Genomic DNA, 21207 nt, shown 5'->3' on the forward strand with positions numbered 1-21207 from the left:
TATTATCTCCTGTCTGATGTCTAACAGATGTCAAAAAACTTAAGGTTTCCAATGCTCAACTCCTCCTACACTTTCTTACAACCCAGACACTGTCCTTCCATTTCCTCGGGCCAAAGGTTTTGTAGACATCTTCAATTTTCCTGCTCACACCTTATGTCCCATCCATCAGGAATTCCTGTAAGCTCTCCCTTCAGAAAATAACCAGAATGACCACATCCTCTGCCTCCACCTGGGCCACTGCCATCTCTTATGTGGATTATTCTAGCAGCCTCCTGACTAGTCTCTCTGCTTCCACTCAGAGCCCTGCAGTCCGTTCTCAATGCAGCAGAATGGTCCTATTGAGATCTCTGTGGATCAGATCATTTCACTCTTCTGCCCCAAACCTTCCGAGGGCTCCAAGTTTCTCTAAGGAAACCAAAGCCCGCGCAGCGGACCCACGCCTCCTACCTCTCTGACCTCCTCTCCTACTACATTCTCCCTCCACTCACTCAGATCTGCTCCTCCTCAGGGCTTCTATGCTGGCGGTTTCCTTTGCTGGAAGGGTCTTCCCCCAGCTCCCCCCTCCCCCTTCACAGCTCAGTGCTAATGTCACCATCTGAATGACGCGTACCTGACCCGAGCGTGCTAAACCTGCAACCATCCCCTTCCCCAGAGCCTCCAACCCCGACACTCTGCTCGTCCTTTATCCCATGGATAAAAAATCAAGGGTCTGCAGGAAGCGAGGCGTGTGCTTGCTGGGTGGGGGCGGGGACGGCGGGGGGCGGGGCGGGGGCAACAGCTGCCCTTGACCGGCTGTGCGCAGGTCCCGGGTGGACTGGTGCAGGATTCGAGTTTCCATCAGCCAAGCCCAAGGGAAGCTTATCTGGAAGAAGGGGACCCTAAGAAGAGTGACAGTGCAGGTTGCCCTTTGCAGGAGCCTCTGGTGAAGAAAGGGCGGGCCTCTGACCCATCAGCAGCAGTAACAAGCAGTGCCAGTGAGACTGACAACAACAGGGGTGCCTGGGGGGCTCAGTCGGTGAGCGGCTGCCTCCGGCTCAGGTCATGATCCCAGGGTCCCGGGATCGAGCCCCGCGTCGGGCTCCCTGCTCGGCGGGGAGCCTGCTTCCTTCCCCTCCCCCGCTCATGCTCACTCTCAAATAGATAAATAAAACCTTAAAAGAAGAAAAAGAACGAAGGCCTGGCAACAAGGATGAGGTCAGGGACAGCGGCGGCGACATGGCCAGCCCAGCTTCGGAGACAGACCTCGCAGCGACATGTGCGGGGCCGGGAAGCACGCAGCCCCAGGGCAGGCGCCCCGCGCACGCAAGCCTCGCGGCCACGCGGGCGGGAAGAGATGCACGAGCGGCCCAGGTGCTTGCTCACCCTGCCCGGAGACGCACCGCTGGGAGAGGATGAGCTCAGGACGGAACCCACGCTGTCTTCTTGGAAGCACACCGCCCCTCTCGGAAAAGCTTTACCAACCAGATGATGGAACTGCCTGGAACGCTCAACGCCGGGAACCCGCACTTGGAAGCAGCAGTTTGGGAACTTTATCTGGTCCATGTTTTCTATCTTATTAGTGGAACAAATTTAGCCGCGGTTCAACATGATAAGGTTGTCATCCGTGAGAATTATTATGGCAAAGTGAGCCCTTCCTTCACTACGTGGAATGCCTGAAAGCTTGAGAATGACTGAGCTACATTACTGATCAGCTCTGCAGATCAAGAGTCTCCCAGCTGACCGTAAATTAAAAATGTGCTTATCTCTATAGAGATAAAAACAAACAGCCAAGACAAGTTTACTGCTTTTATTTCTCCTTTGCTTTTCTATTATTTAGAGAAGCACAACTGATTTTTATTTCCTCTTTCAAATTACCTTCGTCAAGAAACAATGAGCCATAGGATCCCTTTAAGGGTTTTTGGTTTGTTCACATGATTGGAAAATCATTTTGCTGATTTAAAAAAAAGGGGGATGCTTTCCAATCACATGGGGCTGAAATATAAAATATATTTGGAAGGGAAAAGGCTCATCGTTGCTTAAAAGATTGTTACTAAGATAACATAATAGGGTAATTTCTGTATTTCATAAAAAATACCCCACCTAAGTGGAAAGCGAGCAGAAGGCTGCAGGGAGAAGCTGCGGACTAACGTCAAAGACCTGTGCTTTCCCTGGAGAGACCCACGTCGAGGTGATGGACACGCACAGCGGGCACTCCAGGCGGTCCTTCAGCGAGCAGTGAGGGCATGCTCCAGGACCTTTCACCCCTTGTCCTTGTCGGAGCGTCCCCTCGTCGAGGACCAGCGTCGGCGCCGAGCGGGGCTGAGAGCAGCCTTCCCGAGGCGGGAGGGCAGCGAGGGAATGAGAGCCCGGCTGCGTTCCTGAGGCCGTGCAACACGCACCCCCACGTTCAGCGGGTGCCCACCACCAGTGCATCTGAATTGCAGAAGGGCTGGCTCTGCGGTTGATGCACGAAGCGCCCGCCGGGCAGTGTGAGGGGCGACCGGGAATCTGGGTCCCTCCCCCGCGCGACAGCGGCTCAGACCTGCCGGCGTGTTTCCGTGGGCCGCCGGGGTCTACCGTCCAGGTCCCCCCAGCACCCGGCTTCGCCCGCGCCGGGCGGCGTCGGGTGGGCGCGCTCCGGGCAGCCGCTGCCTCGCAGGGGCAGACGCGGAGGCTGCCAAGCCAGGCCCGGGCCCTGTCTGAAGCTGGCGGGCGTCCTTCTGCGGGTGTCTTGTTGTCGTGGCTGGGTTTTGGTTTTGGTTTTTTGTCGAGGTACGAGGAACGGACTCCTCCTCTTATCGGGGCTGTGGCAAGGTCACAAGGAGACGTTTCTAGGGGCAGGAGGTACTGCTGCGGGGTCTTTGGAAAATCTCATTTTCTACCACCTCAGATCCCTTTTAATCTATAAGCACTGATGTCTCCACAAGACCAAACTGCTCCTCAGGAACGGTAACAAAAAAGGATCGGTAAATGCATGATTTCAAACTTGCACATAAATGTCTATATTATATCCATCTGGTTAAATATCCCGTATTTATGGAGAGTATCTGGTCCTGCTTTTTCCAACCAAGCTGACTTAACTATGCTTAGGAAATTGGCCCAAACCCACTTTTAACAGAGGTTCTATTATAAATCCTTGTGTTGCTGCAATCCTGACCCCCATTCACCTAATCGGGCTCCGCTTTACTCCCCCCACCACCACCCCGGTGACACCCCTCCTCCCGTCCCTGAGCCTCTTTTTCTTGTCCGGCAGACTCTACTGTCCTGTCTACTCTTCTCACCAACTTTCAGTGCTTGTCCAAGATACCCTAACCCACCTTCCTGCCAAAGAGACAGGACCCCACTCATTCACTAGAAGGTAGCGCAGCCTAAAACCACGTGACCCCCTCACCACGTCCCCCCTTCTCTGCTAAGCAAACAATACAAATGGACAAAAATCCTCACAAGTATAAAATCCCAGCTAAAAGTTCTCAGCAGGAGTAAAGAACTTAGCTGGGTAAGAAAACAAAATGAAGTCCCCTTGTAAAGACTTAGAAGCTGTATGAGATGCTGGTATGGCAAAGAACAAAAGGCAGGATGCGGGGTAGAGGAGCTTGAGGAAGAGAGTCACAGGATGGGATGAGGATGGTGAAGCAGTGAACAGGATGGACCGGGACACGGGGATCATTTGGGGGACCACGCCTCTCTACAGGCAAAAGATGCCGAGAACCAGAACACAGGAGATGGAATGGGACAGTTTTGAGAAAACACTGAAGAACAAAAACCAGAAAGACTGACTAGATGTGGGGAAATACAACCAGCCACGTCAGAATGTTCAACAGGGCCTGTCTTCCATTAGCGGTAAGACTCCCTGTGCAGTCCTTTATGCGGAAGCAAACGACCTCAGGTGACCTTGCTTCCCTGCAAAAGTGGTGCCTCGTGCTTTGGAAAAGTGCCTTGAAATAACAGTGATTACTTTAGTCAGTGATGCTGCAAAAACCATTTTGTCCTCTGCATAAAACAAAAATCATGTTCGGCTTTCTTTATGGCATAATTTAAAACACCGTCCAAAGTCCACACGCATGAATGGAAACAGAGGTAAGCAAGCAGCCAACCTGGAGAGAGCCGGGCACTCCGCTTCTTAATAACCGTCCTCCAGAGTGTGTGGCTGTCACTTTGGCAACAGACTACAAAGCGATTGCGAGGTTCCCGCGTTTGTGTGTAATTCCTTCTTTTCATTACTCTCCCAGGGCCAAGGTTGTGTCTTTTGGCTTTTGGTTGTTGCTTTGTGTTCTAAGAGACCTTATCCTACTTCTGTTCATTTTTATTTGACGTTACTGTTTACAGGGGGAAAAAGGAAACAGTAAATAATTGCGTGTTAAATGACAAAAAAAGCGTTAAACGTGAAAAGTGGATAAAAATGTTTTCATTTAAAGATCTTTGTACTGCAACACAGCAGCTGCTCGGACCCAGGGTAAGCTACGGAAACTTTAGAAACATCTTCCACACGGAGCAGAAGCAAGCGCCACAGGGACAGACAGCCACTTACAGGGGGTGTGAAGCTGCCAGGAACATGGCTGAGTAAATTCTGAAGAAGTTCGAAGCAAATTTAGGACTTCTACATTTCTAAGTCAGTGATACAGGTCATGGGGTGGGAACTCCATGAGAGCAGGATTTTCATGTGTTTTGCTCACATGGTCCATCCCCAATAAATTTCTGTGGAATAAATGTGGCAATCAAAAGAGAAAAACAGCAGATGGTTTGGTTATGGTGCTACTGGGGAGACCTCGTTTTGTATCTAGAATACTGCATGTCACAATCTGAAAGAGAACATGGGGGTATCCCAGAGGACCGAGGCATGAAGACGCTTGAAATCCTGTGATGAAAATTAACTAAAGGAAATTGGGAAGACAGGAAATTCTTCATGATGCTGGGGAGACAGGATTCAAACATTCAAGGGTTTGATCTCCACCTCCTGCAGGGACCTTCCACTCCTGGGATTTAGCGGCTCCCACGTTAACATTTGGAACATCAGATATCAGTTTTCTACAGAATTTTTCAAAAAGATAACATCACAACCACGTTATTTTTACCTGGTGGGGTAACTCTGATGCCTAGATTAGATGGCAAAACTCGTTACTTGTGTGAGCTGTGATAATATGTGCTCTTTATCTTCCAGAAACACATTTTGAAACATGTAGAGATGAATGCAAAAAGTTCACTCCAAGGTGTTGCAAGAAAAAGAACCAATGTACAATGACCTATGTCATGAATGGGGTCATCTCTCAGGAACCAAACTTGGAAATTCTTTCACCTGCCCTCAACGCTCTCCAGAGTTCCTCATCTTCTGCACACAACGGACATGCCCTCTCCAATTCATTATACGAAACTTGCAGGAAGAATGACTGTGAGCCATTTCTCAAACGTTGGTCTCTTTACTGTTTGTCTTAGAAGCATTCCCAAACCAAGGGCCGTTTCTCAGTTCTTAAGGGTCCAAAGGCTCTAATCTTTCATATGGGCAAGTGCTAATTCTGAGTAACCTACTAGTGAGTTATTAAGGGTTAATAAAATTGGATGTTCATAAACCAAAATGAGCACATCATGACGTCACTGAGCGTCTGACTCCACATAGTGCTTGGCAACATCGCAAACTTCCTCTTTGTGCGTGGGCATATGCACATCATTGGAGTCCCCAAATTTCCTAGAGGAGAAGTTGTTATTGTTGAATCATATGTGTTGGTTTGACTTGGTTGTGGTTTTTGATTGCTCTTATTATTTGTAAAATTTTTACTATTGTTGGTGTTGTTTTGGTCTTTTAATGAAGGCTAGTTCTCATTCTATTGTTATTTTGTACATTTTCAATATGATTGTGGAGTTCTTCTGCTCACTAGCCAGTACGGTAGCCGTAGTGGGTGAGGGAACAGTTTTTAAATGGAAGTTTGCTGGGACAAATCAAAAGTATCTCCCAGCCACTGCTCTAGGGGAGCTCTTTTCTGTTATGCGGGTACGGGAGTTGAATTAGTTTCCTAAGGCTGTTGCCACAACATGAACGTGGTGGCTCAAGACAACACACGTTTATTCTCTTACAGTCCTGGAGTTCAGAATTCCAGAACCAGAGGCACTGGGTTACAATTCATTTCCTTGCTTTTGCAGCTTCTCAAGGGTTCCTCAGCTCGTGGTTCCTTCTCCTCTTCAAGGTCAGCAGTGGGTGGTCATCTGCTCTCATGGCATCCCTCTGACACTCTCCTCCCCACCCCATTGCTCATTAGGACCGTTGTCCTTAAACTGGAGGCACACCACGATAATCCAGAATAATTCCCCCATCCATCCCACGATCGAAGCTCCTTAACCACACTTGGACAGTCCATCCATCCTGCCGCGTACAGTTACACATTCACCTCTTCTGACGATGAGGACGTGCTCCGGCCTTCCACAGAAGCATCCTGAGCCAGCACCTCACTGGTACCTAAGAATATCTTCTGTCACCAGAACTGTCGTGATGGCTGGTGGAGATGAACTCCTGAAATCCTGAGATGGAAACGGAAGTGAATTTTGAACCACCGAAACAAAACTATGAAAGGGACCGGGAATCATGGAAGCGGTGCCTTCCAGAGCTGGCCTTGCAGGCATTTTTGCTGGTCACCCCAGAAACTTAACTACCGTTTAGCACATCGCTTTTGTACCATAAATGTGTCTGGACTTCCCAAAGCCACCTCCTAAACGAACCTAAAGATATCAGTCATTTCTAAAGTAGCCAGGACTTTGAGAAGACTGTCTGCTGGGCCACTGTGCCTATTTACACCTTACTTTGAATGGGGTATTTCGGTCACTTAGTCGAGTCTCAGAAACACCTCAACAGGGGCGCCCGGGTGGCTCAGTCGGTTAAGCGTCTGACTCCTGGTTTCGACTCAGGTCATGATCTCGGAGTCCTGGGATGGAGCCCTGTGTCGGGCTCTGCACTCAGAGGGGAGTCACTTGGGATTCTCCCTCTCCCTCTGTCCCTCCTGCTGCTCATGCTCTCTCTCACTCTCAAATAAACAAAATCTTAAAAACAAAAAACAAAAAACCACCTAACAAAGGATATCGTTTGATGGAAGCTCGTTCACTCAATTAAGATTCTATCCTACCATGAGCCAGGCGCTGTGCTAAGAACAGCATTTTCAAAGGGGATGGTGAGCATGGCCCCTGTTCTCCCTAGTCTGGCGGAAGTAATTATGGGAAGAGGAGGAGAAAGGCGGAAATCAAGGTCACTAGTCAGTTGTGGGATGGGGGGGCCCTGATGAGTTACTATGAGAATGATTTGTCTGGGAGGGGATGGAGGAGAAGAGGCTGCTGAAAGGCAGAGGAAGATAATCAAAGGGGCTGGAATAAACTGTTGTCCACTCTGCCCAGCAGGTACAGGCCCTCAAGTGCTACTGCTTTATTTTTTTTTATTTTATTTTTTTTAAAGATTTTATTTATTTATTTGACAGAGAGAGAGACACACAGCGAGAGAGGGAACACAAGCAGGGGGAGTGGGAGAGGGAGAAGCAGGCTTCCCGCGGAGCAGGGAGCCCGATGCGGGGCTCGATCCCAGGACCCTGGGACCATGACCTGAGCTGAAGGCAGACGCTTAATGACTGAGCCACCCAGGCGCCCCAAGTGCTACTGCTTTAAAGAAGAGTTTTCATTTCAATGGGGCAGAATTCCCTGTTTTCAGGAGCTCAGAAAAAAATGGTTTGAAATAGCATGAAATGACAATATGGACATGCCTTAAATTCTGCGCTTCAATTTCCCTGACTGCAAATAAGAATGCCTATTTGAACAGAAATGAGAATTTCTACTTCCCACATAGCCTTTTTGTGGACTCTGTGGACTTCTTATTAAATAATGGACAGAAAAGCAAATTGCTTTCATCTCTTGAAGGGCTTCTTTCTTTCCTAAATGACTTTGAACTTTTTCTCCCCTTTTTTGAGCATTATAGAGATGAGCATATTTTAAAAACTGACCAGAATGGAACAGTAAACATATTGGGAAAGCAACTGATTGTCACTATGGCAACACGGAATGTGTCTGACGTTTAGTCTTTCCATTATTCTCTGTTGCTATAGTAATGAAACCTTGTATTCTGACACCATTTCCAAATTCGATTAAAATAAAGCCCCTCTCACCCCACAAGGAGGATGGAGGGACAGAGCTATTAATACACAAGATGTATGAGAATGTTCTGTAGCACTGGGACAGAGATGACAGGAGGCACACTTTGCTACTTTAATCAAACTGAAAAAAACATGCTTAAAAAGGGGAAATATATAGAAGCAAAAACTCAGTACAACAAAAGTAAAGCAGATTTTTGTTATTAAAAGTCAGCCTTTTGGGGCACCTAGCTGGCTCAGTCAGTGGAGTGTGCGACTCTTGATCTCCGGGTTGTGAGTTCGAGCCCCAGGTTGGGTAGAGAGATTACTTAAAAGAAAATCAGCCTTTTATCTTAAACACATATAAAAATCACTTTGATTTACGAGATGTTGAAATTTAACATCAAATAGTTAAAGGAGAATTTTTGTTTCTTTTTAGGAGAAATACATAGTAGGTAGGATAAGGGCAATTAAGGGTCACCAAAATTAATAAAGAAATTACTTGGGGCTTTCAGGGGCTTTTTGTGTTTAAGAAAATATGATCTGTTATTCGTCCACTCTGAAACTTATGACTAGCAACCAGATTATTATTAATTATTAAATTCTGAGATGCAATAGTAGAAACATGCTTCAGCTATGCATTTTTGATTAATGAGAAAAAAGCAGGAAGGGATTTAGAAGGAAAAGAAGGGGAGAGCGTGGTGAGAATGCCGTGTAAAACGAGGGGTACTAAAAGGGAAAGTTAGTGATCACGGAGGAGAGCTCAGGGTAGTTTAAGAACCAAAACCAGGAAAAAGTAGACAGGGGGTCTGGAAAGAGACGGAGCCAGAACCGCTGAGATGGAGGTCTGTGACCTACCGCTTACGCTGCGGGGCTGCTGTTAACGTTAGCAACAGCTCTGTAAGGTCCCACTGCTTTCTGCAAGTTGTTTTCAGCTCGATGGTAACTTGGAAAAATCGTTTCTCACCCAGAGAGGAAGTCTTCACAACGGTTCGGGGAAGCAAGGGGCTGGATCAGGGTAAGGGGTCTCCGCTCCACCACAGCCTTGCTGTGGACCTGGAGGAAGTCTGCTAAGTCCTGAGCCTCCATTTCCTCTCTCATAAAACGATGATGTGTCCTTAATTCCATGCCTTAGTTTCCCTAACTGTGAGCCCCTTGTAAGAGACAAGATGTGCGAAGTACTTAACACTGTCTGGTGCCTCTTCAGTCTCCAGCAAGTGTAGCTATTGTGTTTTCCAGCTAGGAACGAAGGGAATGGGAGGAATTTGGAAAAGACACAACACGGGTGAATTTTGTCTTTTTTTTTTTTTTTTTTTTTTTTTTTTTTTTTTGTCTTTTGTCTTCCAAGTAAGTCATTAAGTTTCTGAGAAATCAAATAATTTGATATGCTATCTGAAGTGGCAGAACATGGTTCTCCCTGAGCACGGGAGAGTGGAGAGGACCCAGAGCCGGGGCTGGGCCCCTGGTGCTGTGGTCTCAGGCTGACCTCTCCTTAGCGACCAGACAAGCCACACATCACTCTGCTTTCTTGTAGGACAGTCATGAAAGGAAAACACCAGGAGGACAGAAATAAAGGATAGAGATTATAAATGAAGTCTGATGATAAAGTCTTTTGGATGTATCTTGTTATGAAATTAGAAATCATTTGGGAAAATGACTAATCACCTGGGTCCCCCATATCCACCTTGTTAACTAGGGTTTAAATCTGTATTTTCACTTCTTGGCCCTGCAGATATAGCATACCAAGCTCAAGGGTATTAAGAAAGTGAGGGTTTGGGAATGGGAGACAAGCTAAAATTTGAGGTGCTCTCTGTTTCTGGATCCTGTGAAATGCTTTTTTTTTTCTTTTTCTGTGTCCCTTCTGCCTTTTTCCTTGTTTCCAAAAAGTCTTGCCAGGAATCACAACTCCTGTCTTTTAAGAATTTGAGTGAGTGGCATCTGGCTGGCTCAGTCGGTATCGCCTGCGACTCTTGATCTCAGGGTCGTGAGTTCCAGCCCCACGTTGGGCATAGAGAGTACTTAAAAAAAAAAAAATTAAATGAGCTGAGTAACCGAAGGCAAGTTGTCCAGGCCAATTCAGGATCCCATTTACATCTGTATTATTGTTATTGTGTGTTGATCACCACTACTCCTCCCCACAGACAAATAATCCGAATGCGGGAAAAACTCAAGAACAAACTTTGCCTAGAGACAATACAGCAGTGGTGCTTAGAAGGTTTTCCATGGAAACTGGTGAAGAAGTGAAGTAAAAGCAACGGACAATGTAGTAGGGAGCAGCTCTTAGTCAGCTCCTAAGCTCTGATGGATTCCCTGGCTAAGGCTACTGCTTGAGGGATTCTATGACCATCGTCCATCCCACAACCCGAAATCTAAATGTGTTTGGGATCAAACAGTAAATGCAAGGTCCCTGCTGGGTCCTGGGGATAAAAGACAAGTGACATGATCCCTGCCTTTGAGGAGCTTATAACACAGTCCAAAAATGTTTGGAAAAAGATGGTATTTGGTGTGTGTGGCGGAGGGGAATTGTTGTCTCTCTACTCCACTAAAATCTTTCCAAATGTTCGACCACCTTTAAATCTCCTGGCAGGGAGCAGTAACATCCATTGTGAGTGAGGGCCGCAAGGGGTTTGAGTGTCCAGACTACCTGGGCTTAGACGCCAGATCCCTTGTGCAGCCTCGGACACTTCCCAGCACTGAGCCGCAGGTCCCTCCCCTACAGACTGGAAGGAATACAAGGTTCTTGTAACAGTGAAACAGATTCATGCAGATGAAGCCCTTAGATCAGTGGCTGGCACACAGCAGTACTCGATAATCATTTCCGAAATGAGATGAGGAAAGAGAACTGGCCAGGGAAGGAAAAGCTCCCAGCTCCAAAACTCAGTACAATTCTTTAAAAAGGAACTCAAGAATGCGCATGCATAAAAAACAACCAAGAGGTTACAAAAAGGCGCAGTAATTTCTCAAACTGAGAAAACAATATGATTAATCTTTATTACAAAAATGACATTTATGCAGTTTTTCTGTTGATACATTATGCAAAAAAGGGCCAGATCAATTTCACTAAATATTCAGTATATATGTGGGACGAGGTGATTTAAAATACAGGCTACTCTGCATGAATAACTCATTCTGCAAGGGACTCCCAGATGGTCATCCCACAAAGCTGTTAAAACTGTTTTCAACAAGAGGCCTCTCTGACTGCCAAACAGGAGAAAAAAACCAAAGGGTATATACACCAAGAGTGAATTTTTAAAATGGACTCCAAAGAGAAAGTGACCAGGGCACGCATTCCAAATTGCAAGAACAGATTTGGAATCGATCTGTTTCGCCCATGGGCAACTCCATGTACAGGTGATTTGCTGGAGAAGTATTATGGATGACTTTCCTAATAAACATTGGCCCACACTATTCTATTCCAATAGAAACCAGACCTCCCACCATAAACAAAAGTGGTGACCCAACCACAGCCAATGCTAATTGGAATGCCAGGACCTATCCGACTTCTCAAGATTCCGTACCAGACTGATCTTTGAGATTAAATCTGCTCTCCCTACTGCTTGCTATTATGAGTACCATTTTTAAATAGCTTGTGTTCTAACATTTCTTATTTTTTCCAGTTATAAGAGAAAATCCAAAGGAAAAGAACTGCAACAATTTCTATAGGAACCACACTGGTTTTCCATTCAATGTGAAGTTTTTAGAAACATGAAATTTGCTGGTAAAAAGCTTTCACTGTCATTTTATACACCCTTTAATTTACCTGAGGGATGACGAAAATTGCAAGCAATTTGGTGAAACATCACAGAGGACAAAACAGAGTGAGTTTTATTTTGTCAACGTTCAGTTCAAGTCAACAAACACACTTCTGCCAGCCTAACAGGTAATGTGCAAGGTGCTAGAGATCAGCGGGAGAAAGGGCAGAACAGACAGTGGAAATCTAAATAGAATATGTATAAGCACAGAACTCTTAGGAAAAAGGAGAAGTTGATCTGTTCTCAAGTTGCCAGGGAAAAGCAGGTTTTGAAGAATAAGAGTATGTCACACGGACAAGCCAGGAGGAAGCAGGACGTGCTCAAGGCAAACACAGAGGGCAGAGACAGCGTGACACAGTGACTGTTCATATACAATGTAGGTTATATCACGCGACAGGGTGACTTCTTTCTTAACTAAACCGTATTTGGAGGAAAGACAGCACCAGTGACTTTCTTCTTTCCCTTTGATTAAACAGTAGGCAATGAAATAGAAATATTTTAGCTAATGATTACATTCTCATTCTGAGACTTTTAATAAGCTGTGGCCAGGCACAGCCTAGAAGAGCCTTGTCTAATAGAAATATAATGCAAACCACATGTATAAGATTAAATTTCCTATTAGCCTCATTTTAAAAAATAAAAAAAAAAATCACAGGTAAAATTCATTTTAAGAATATATTTTCCTCATTGAGGAGGGCACATTCTGCATGGAGCACTGGGTGTTATGCACAAACAATGAATCATGGAACACTACATCTAAAACTAATGATGTAATGTAGGGGATTAACATAACAATAAAAAAATTTTTAAAAATTTAAAAAAAGAATATATTTTCCTTAACCCAATTATGCAAAATTTTATCATTTAACTTTTAATCAATATGAAAACTGTCAGTGAGGCATTGTACATTTTTAAACTAAATCTCTGAAATCCTGTGTATATTTTACTCTTACAGTACATCTCAATTCAGATTGTAATTTATCAGAAATACCCTATCTGTATGTACGCATGTATGTATGTATTTAAGTAAGCAAGTAAGCAAGCTCTATACCCAATGTGGGGCTTGAACCCCTGACCCCAGGATCAAGAGTCACATGCTCTACCAACTTAAGCCAGCCAGGTGCCCCTATTCCATCTGTAATTAGATTTCAAAAAATTTACAGTTGAAAAAGTAGATTCACATAACTCAAGTTATCCAAACATACTTTGAAGTTATCCAGCCACTGAATTGTTTTTAAATTAAAATTAATTAAAATTAAATAGAACTAAAATTCAGTTATTCAGTTCTACTGGCCACATTTGTGGATAGTGGCTACAACAGTTGAACAGCTCATTTCTAGAATAAGTGTGTAAGAACCTCAGGGTCAAATCTCTAGTCTGAAATTAGTATTAACAAAAATCAAATCAGTAAACAGACTATCAGGTTCGTAATGGTCTACTAATATTAGGCATTTTGGATTACCCTCCATCTCTCCCTTGTTGGTCCACATCCAGTCACACAAGTCATAGCTGAGAAAAAGTAGTGAGGCTATCTGGAAAGGTCTTGCAATCAGCAAAGAGATTGAGGTTTAACTGCAGGAACCTTCAAGAGTTCATTTGAAAGCAGAAGGTTCTTAATACTTACTGCCACGTTCTAGGTGTTAGCCCGGATAATGGAGTCGATAAACGGATTCAAGCGCTGGATACACTCTGAAAGGGAACAGAGTGTCTGGTTATAACTGGGATGGATAGTTCTCTTACCTTCTCACTGCACTCACCCCAGAAACATCCACCATGAGCAAAAAGCCAAAATTATAAAATCTAAGTTCTCATAACTTTCAAAAAAACATGTTTTTGTTCTTTTATGCAAAAGTCTAGGCATGCTTCTTACACAGACTCACCAGTGAAAATCTGAAAGATTAAACTGATCATCACATTTCAAAGAGCCTATTTCATAAGGTCTTCCTATTTTATGGAAGAGAGGTCCTCCAGGAATATTCATCCGGAATATTCCATCATGTATTCACCAAATCTCTTCTGAGTGCCTATTATATTCCAGGCACCACACTAAGCCAAGAAAGGACAACGGTGAACAAGACAGACCCACCCACAGGGCCCGTGTGACGAGGGCTGTGGGAGGAAAGGGACCCACGGTGATGGGAGCACGCGGGAGTAGGGCCGCAGTAGGATTTAACAAGTACAGACACGGGAAGCCACGTACTGCCTTGGACAACCTTATGCCACAAACTGTTATGTATGTGAACTTGAGATGGAACCGAGCATCCGTTCATGGGGCAAACCCACGTTAGAGAGACCGCTGGGAAGGAGGGGCAGGGGAACGGAGAGAAAGAGGGGCTTCCTTCAGGAAGAACTGCTAACCCGGACCCCGAGCCTGGCAGGGAAGCGGCAGGCAGGAGCCCTGCTAGGTGGAAGCGCTGCCATGTGCAAACGAAGTCCCGAGGCCACTGTCCCGGCTGGGGACTGAAAGCACAGAGCTGGCGGAAGGAAGGAGGGAGGGAAGGCGGGAAGGAGGGAGGGCGAGGCGGGCGTGTGGATGGAAGACGAAGCCGGAGGGGGAAGCAGCCGCGACTCTCGGACAGAGGGTCTGCACTTGGCATCGGGCGTGCGGCTGCGCCCAAGGACGCCAAGCCGCGCGCCCTGGCGACAGCGGTTCGGAGGGACCGCAGACAGACCCGCAGCGACACCAGAACCGGGGCCGGCACCGAGAGCTGGGCGGAGGGGGAGGAAGGCACAGAGTGCGGAGACAACGACCACATGGCCAACAGGTCCAGCGGTTTTGGAGTCAGGTGTGACCAGGACCAGATGAGGTGTAAGGAAATCGGCGGTATGCGGCTGAGGCCAAACTAAGCCGCACCTGCTGGAGCGGAAGGCGAGGGCGAGCTCGAAGGCCCCTGGGGCAACGCCAAGTTGTCCCCCTCCTCTCCGCCCTTTTAACAGGTGAGGGTCAAGGACGGGGTAGAGTTTGGAGGCGGGGCGGCCAGGGCCCCAATCAGGCGGAGCAGCGCCGCAGGCTGATCGCTAGAAGCCAATCGGCTTCTAGAGCCCACTTGACTGACAGAGCCGCACGCCAACGCCTGAGCGCAGAGCGGGAGGCCGCGAATCGCAAGGGGGCGGAATTCCAGGGCACTAACCCGGAACCGGTTGGGGACTCGATTCCCATTGTGAGGCCAGGCCTGGGGCGGGCCCTCAGCCAGAATGGCAATACCACCCGGGCCAATGGATGAGCCGTCTCGAACGAGTGGCAGCCGCATTAGCCAATGGGCGGCGGCAAGGGGCGGGCGAAGTTAGTGGGCGGGGAATCATTGAAGCATCTTTTTTTCCTAGCCCCCTTAGAGGCGATCGGGCGGAGGTGCCGCCGGGGTCGCAGGTGAGCGAGTGTGTCCCGGAGGAGGCGGCAGCTCCGCGGACGGTGGGTGCTCTCGCAGCGGGGAAGGTCCCGGCGGGGGTCAGCGGCAGGTGGCGGTCCCCCGCGGCCGGCTTTGGCCCTGGATCTGCGTCGTAGCGGGGCCTCGACGCTCCTAGAAGTACCAGCCCGTCCGGGGCGGGTGGGGGGCTGTGGCCGCCGAATCCGGGCTGCGGAAGTTTCCCGCGCACCCAGTCGGGACTCTGCTTTAATCTCCAGAAAGAAGACTTTCCTTCCAGGTCGCCGCATCTGCCAGCAGGTGCGGCCGCTGCGCTGTGGCCGAGGCGGGCGGGCGCCGCCTCCCCCTGGCTGGCCTCCCGGGAGCTCGGTCTCCCCGGGTCTTCCCTGCGGCCCTTAACGGGCGGTCCCAAAGAAAGCGGCGCGGCCGGGGGCAGGCGTCTGTCACTCTGATAACAGGTGGCCCCTAAGTAAACTTCACTTAGTCACCTACCGCAAGTTTCAGAGAAGAGCATCCTGTTCGGCCGGGAAGTGAATAAGAATATGTGGGCGCGAGGAGGAGGGGGACTTGGGGGAGTTTGGATATTTTGTGATGCTTTCTTTTTCTGAACAGCCTAACGAATTGACAAAAAAAAAAAAAAAATTATTATTTTTTTTGGAGGGGACCCATTATTGACGGCCTGATTTTCCTCCGACCTCTTTGTCTCATCACACAGTATTTAGGAACTTCATTCTCAAGTGTTAGTCCTTGAAAAAAACAATTGCCCACAGTTAATAATGTGCCTTTGGTGCTACATCATCTTCACAAGGATTATGTAAGTGAACTACTTATACCTATTTCCAGCCTGGAAAGAATGACTGTCCGCTGGGATTTCAGGAAAATGGCAGTTGTCTCTGTTGGGGCATGCAAGATCTACGGATTTTTAGAGGTTGCAACTGCCGAATTCCCCTCTGTAAAGACAGGGAACACAACCAATATAAACGGGGTAGTATTTGACCTCTAAAATGGCATTTTTTTCATGTTATGTGAGGTGTTCTATCCCCAGCACCGGGGATATGTGCCGGGCACATAGTAGGAGCTCAATAAATATTTAAGTTATTGGGTAATGGATGACAGAAACCCAAGCTGTGTTACATAAGCATCAAAATATAAAGGAAAGAACAGGAAGAAAAAAAAAAGATCCTGGAAACATAGCTTAGCTTCTATCCGTGCAAACATAGCTACCAAATTTCAACTCAAGGTGCACTGATTTTGGTACTTTCTTACATTAATCAGAAGATGTCAAAGGTTTTCACATAATTATGCCGAAACTGTCTGGAAATCTAAGATACATGTACACAGGAATAATGTGCTAAGCCATATCCATCCTCTAATATAATGTGGTATAGTTTATGCATCCTCATCTACTGGTAAATATTTTGGCAAATATTTGTATTTTTATCATGCTTTTACCTTAAAAATATGGTAGCACTTTTGAAATGGTTCAAGAAGCTATTGAAATGCTCTGAAACATTCTGTATCTTTTGGAAACAAAAAGCCATGAATACATTGTATTTAATATGATATGGAATTTGATACTATTTTCCCTCTCTGTTCTATTTTTAAGGACATCTAACCTGATTCCTTACTAAAAATATGTCTTTGATAACCTACTTACTTATTATGGTGGCAACAGAGCCTTTTTACTTAAAATTTTCTTTTCACAATGTTTTGTAACTTACTAGGTTCTTACGTTTTTTGGCATAGTCAAAGAGTGGGTAGTTTAAAGGCTTCACTTAATTTCACAAACTGATTCTTGCCTATGTTATCTTGGGCTGCCTTTTTCTTTTAATCATATGCTTTGCCCATTGAGGTTTCAGTTTTGGTAGCTTTCCTTCCTTGAGTTACTTCGTGTCATTTTCTATCTTTTCCCATCCCCCAATCGCCTTATTTTAAGTTGTATTTGTACCTCCTGTTTGTTAGGCATATTGTTATGTATTGAGGATACGGCCCTTGGAACAAGTGGGCTCCATCTTACAGATCCCGCTAGTGCTGAAGCAGATGATTGAGGAAGGCAAAAGCCAAGTTTTCACTTCAGTAATTCTCTGAAGTGAGCTAGGACATAAGTACTAAGAGGAAACATATTTGGCTGGTGTAACAATATATAAGTTAATTTGCTTCAGTCCTTTTTTATAAGTATATGAAAATAGGTAGAAAATAAATATTTTATATAAATATATAAAAGATATATGTTATATATATAAATAAAAAAGATGCATAAAAATATATTTAAAAGTTTGGGAATCTAGTACCTAAGTATTCAGTGGCCTCTAGAGGAAAGCTGACTACTTGCCCAGCCCATTGATCATTTAAATTACATAAGGAACGGTAGGCCAGAGTACTAATTAAATGTGATCCTTTAAAATTACAAGTGTTCTAGAACGTTCACTCATCTGAGTTGGGATCGAATGCGAAGGCACGGCGTTCATTTTTGTTAGGTGCCCAATTCCCGGGCAGAGGGACCCGTGTGCACAGAGGCTCCAAACAGGGGAGGAGGGTGACAATGGGTGCCGGGAAGCCGGCCAGCACAGTGGGAGGAGAGAGAATGGTCCGGGAGTGGAGAAGCAGGGGGTGGCCCAGGGTGACAAGTGGGGGTCAGGTGCCAGGGCAGCTGCCCAGGTGAGGGGAGGCGGTGGGAGCCAGAGTAGAGGTGTGTGCTTGTCCTGCAATCCTGTGCGTGGCTCACGGGGTGGACACTGCAGGCTGATGGCGTTTGGCTTCTTTCCCTCTAGGAATCCTCCAGCCTGCCTGTGCTACTAGATGAGCGGAAAACTCTGATGTGACAAAGTGCCCACAGGGGTTGCCCTTGATTCATGTGCTTTGTAGCATTTCCCAACTTTTCACATCTTCTCTGCATTTAAGTTGGGAAAATGAAGCAGTTGAAAAGGAAAAGGAAAAGCAATTTTAGTGTTCAAGAAACTCAGACCCTTTTGAAAGAAATTACAAAACGGAAAGAAGTCATTTTTTCCAAGCAGCTCAACACCACGATCAACGTGATGAAGCGGATGGCCTGGGAGGAGATCGCGCAGTGTGTGAACGCCGTTGGGGAGGGCGAGCAGAGGACAGGGACGGAGGTGAAGAGGAGGTACCTGGACTGGCGGGCGCTCATGAAGAGGAAGAGGATGAAGGCGAACATTAAGCTGGTTGGCTCGGGGTTTCCGCTTCCCACGTCCGACCTAGACGACTCTCTCACCGAAGAGATCGATGAAAAGATTGGATTCCGCAATGATACGAATTTCGATTGGCAGAACGTGGCGGATTTCCGGGATGCAGGTGGATCCTTAACTGAGGTCAAAGTGGAAGAGGAAGAAAGAGATCCCCAGAGCCCCGAAGTAAGTAGTAGCCTGTGAGTCCTCTTTCCCGTTTTACTCCTTCAGTTCTGATGTGGAAGTTCGTGATGGTCCAGGAACAGTAAAGTTCCCAGTTGTCAAGCTCACATACAAGTAGTACCCAACAAAGTCATTCCATTTTGTTTTCTCTTCGTGTCATTAATCTCTCTTTGAACCTAAATATGCTTCTCTTAATGATATACACAGTTGACCCTTGAACAACATGGCGGCGGGGGGCAGGGGCGCTGACTCCCCCAATCAGAAAGCCGTGTGTAAGTTTGGACTACCCCAGAACTTAACTACCAGTAGCCTGCTGTTGACCCGAAGCCTTATCAATAACATTAACAGCCAATGACCAGGTATTCTGTATGTTATATATATATATCTTACATATTGTATTCTTAAAGTAAGCTATAGAAAAGAAAATATTAAGAAAATCGTAAGAGAAAATACCTTTCCAGTACTGTACTGTGTTTAGCGAAGAAGTTTATGAGTAAAAACGTTTTACATATATATATATAAAACATATATCTTTTATATATTTATATAAAAATACATATTTTCTACATGTTGTCCAAGGGTCAACTGTATAGTGACACCAGGTAATTCCTTATAAATATTTTTTCAAAACTCAAAAGAAATGGTTTTCTTTGCTCAAATGATACAGAAACTTTTAAGGACACGTTTAGACAGAGTAGCAACTGTGAAGTAGAAATAAAGACTGAGAGTTGCCTTTTCCTTTTAGTTTGAGATTGAGGAGGAAGAAGAAATGTTGTCCTCCGTCATACCGGATTCCAGGAGGGAAAACGAACTTCCTGACTTCCCCCACATCGATGAATTTTTTACTCTGAACTCAACACCGTCGAGGTCGGCCTACGATGAGCCCCATTTGCTGGTGAACATAGAGAAACAGAAGCTGGAGCTGGAGAAACGGCGCCTGGACATCGAGGCGGAGCGGCTGCAGGTGGAGAAGGAGCGGCTGCAGGTGGAGAAGGAGCGGCTGCGGCACCTGGATCTGGAGCACGAACGGCTGCAGCTGGAGAAGGAGCGGCTGCAGATTGAACGCGAGAAGCTCAGGCTCCAGATCGTCAGCTCCGAGAAGCCGTCTCTGGAAAACGAACTCGGCCAAGGAGAAAAGGCCATGCTTCAGCCACAGGACATAGAAGCAGAGAAGTTAAAACTTGAGAGAGAACGCTTACAACTGGAAAAAGATAGGCTGCAGTTTTTGAAATTTGAGTCGGAGAAGCTGCAGATTGAAAAGGAACGCTTGCAAGTAGAGAAGGAGAGACTTCGAATTCAGAAGGAGGGACACTTGCAGTGATGGAGCTCGGTCCCCGTTGAGCCAATGTGTGGAAACCATAGATTTTTCTCTGTATCCAGTACTATAAAAATGGTTGCAAGATGAGCTCTGGGTTTTTTCCTGTTTAATGTCCATGTTTTCAATAGGAAAGAGATAGTTAAGAGTGGGTTACTGTATACTTAAGTAGCATATTCCATAAAAACGACATGCCCTAGCGTAAATGGTGTAGCAGAATCTGTTGTGCTGTTCTCTTTGAATTAGGAAAATTACATAGGTCTTGTTTCATCTGTGCACGCAGAGTTGACACGTCTACGTAAAATTCTAGCTCGGTGGTTCTCAACAGGGCGGTGATTTTGACCCCTGGACGACCTTTGGCAACATCTGGAGACCTTTTTGGTTGTCAGAACGGGGCGTGGGCAGGTTGCTACTGGCGTGGAGTGGGTAGGGGCCAGCAGGCCTAGCCGTGTCCTGCCGTGCACGGCCGGCTCCCCGCCCCCAGATCATCCCACACAGTGCAGCAGTGCAGCTGAGGTGGAGAAGCCCTTTCCTGGCCTGACTGTGCGCCTCCAGAGCTTTGGTTTATAGTTTCAGAGTATTAAAACCTCAGATATTTAAATGGGTAGTTACTTAAGTGGCCAAAGCCTTTAACTATGTAACATTAGTGTGTAGTATTTTGAACATAGGGAGTGACGAAGATTGTAGGTATTTTATCCCCGTGTTTCCGTCTATAACCTGAGACTCTGAAAACAATGCAGGGAATATCAGAAATTGTCCAAGATGGGTCACTTTGAAAAGCAGTTCATTCCTCCAGCTGTTGATGCTTCCGAAGCCACACACGCTGTGTAGGGTTTAGTTCTCTTTTTTCTTTGAATTCATGGTCTTAGTTTCGGTAGAAGAATTGTTATTTCAACCAGATGTACTGAAATCTTAATGTAAGTGAAGGTTGAAGCTAGTAAAAATGGTACCAACATAGAAATGGTACTAGTAGTCCATGAGCTTGAAATCAACCAGTGGTTACTTTTTAAATAAATCTTAGCAGCTATGTGGGCGTGGGGGAGGGGAAGGGGGAGAATGTCCTCTGTGTCTGGTGGTGATGGAGAAGATGATAGTAGCTGTGTGTGAATGGATTAGGGACGCGCTTATCACACTGTCTGACCTAATCTGTAGTATTGATTATTATTCCTGGGTCTGAGGCTCAGAGGAGGAACACTGAGTGAAAGTCTGTGATGTGTTTTGTCTCTACCCCTCCCTGAGGACCAAAGTTTGTATCTTCGGCCCCTGTGGTATCTGTTCTGAGTCCGAGGGCTTGCTTTTAACCTGGTGGCTCCCCTTCAGTCCCCCGCAGATGCTGTC

The 21207-nt window shown here is 46.3% G+C and overlaps 1 protein-coding gene and 1 long non-coding RNA gene across 8 annotated transcripts; one reads left to right on the forward strand and one right to left on the reverse strand.

Annotated features, from left to right (window-relative positions):
• Positions 1–1772: 1772 nt before the first annotated feature.
• On the reverse strand, positions 1773–14790 carry LOC145716337 (uncharacterized). 5 transcript variants are annotated; one of them, XR_014138958.1, is made up of 5 exons: positions 14679–14769; positions 13705–13870; positions 13449–13513; positions 8931–10090; positions 1773–6486 (listed from the first exon to the last, which is right to left on the reverse strand). It is a non-coding gene; the product is annotated as an uncharacterized LOC145716337 (long non-coding RNA). The 5 variants fall into 5 exon arrangements; XR_014138959.1 differs by lacking the exon at positions 14679–14769 and adding an exon at positions 14183–14238; XR_014138960.1 differs by lacking the exon at positions 13705–13870 and having other exon boundaries at positions 14679–14790.
• Positions 14791–15106: 316 nt separating this feature from the next.
• On the forward strand, positions 15107–20145 carry MSANTD4 (Myb/SANT DNA binding domain containing 4 with coiled-coils). 3 transcript variants are annotated; one of them, XM_031042017.2, is made up of 3 exons: positions 15107–15191; positions 17958–18557; positions 19300–20145. In XM_031042017.2, the coding sequence occupies exons 2-3, from the start codon at positions 18096–18098 to the stop codon at positions 19873–19875; spliced, it is 1038 nt and encodes a 345-aa protein (XP_030897877.1). In that variant the 5' UTR covers positions 15107–15191; positions 17958–18095; the 3' UTR covers positions 19876–20145. The 3 variants fall into 3 exon arrangements, with proteins under 3 accessions (XP_030897877.1, XP_030897876.1, XP_081655701.1); XM_031042016.2 differs by having other exon boundaries at positions 15117–15233; XM_081799575.1 differs by lacking the exon at positions 15107–15191 and adding an exon at positions 15796–16000.
• The last annotated feature ends 1062 nt before the right edge of the window (positions 20146–21207 follow it).

The sequence above is a fragment of the Leptonychotes weddellii genome, chromosome 11 (assembly GCF_054177405.1).
Source record: "Leptonychotes weddellii isolate Sample4059 chromosome 11, ASM5417740v2, whole genome shotgun sequence".
Lineage (NCBI taxonomy): Eukaryota > Metazoa > Chordata > Mammalia > Carnivora > Phocidae > Leptonychotes > Leptonychotes weddellii.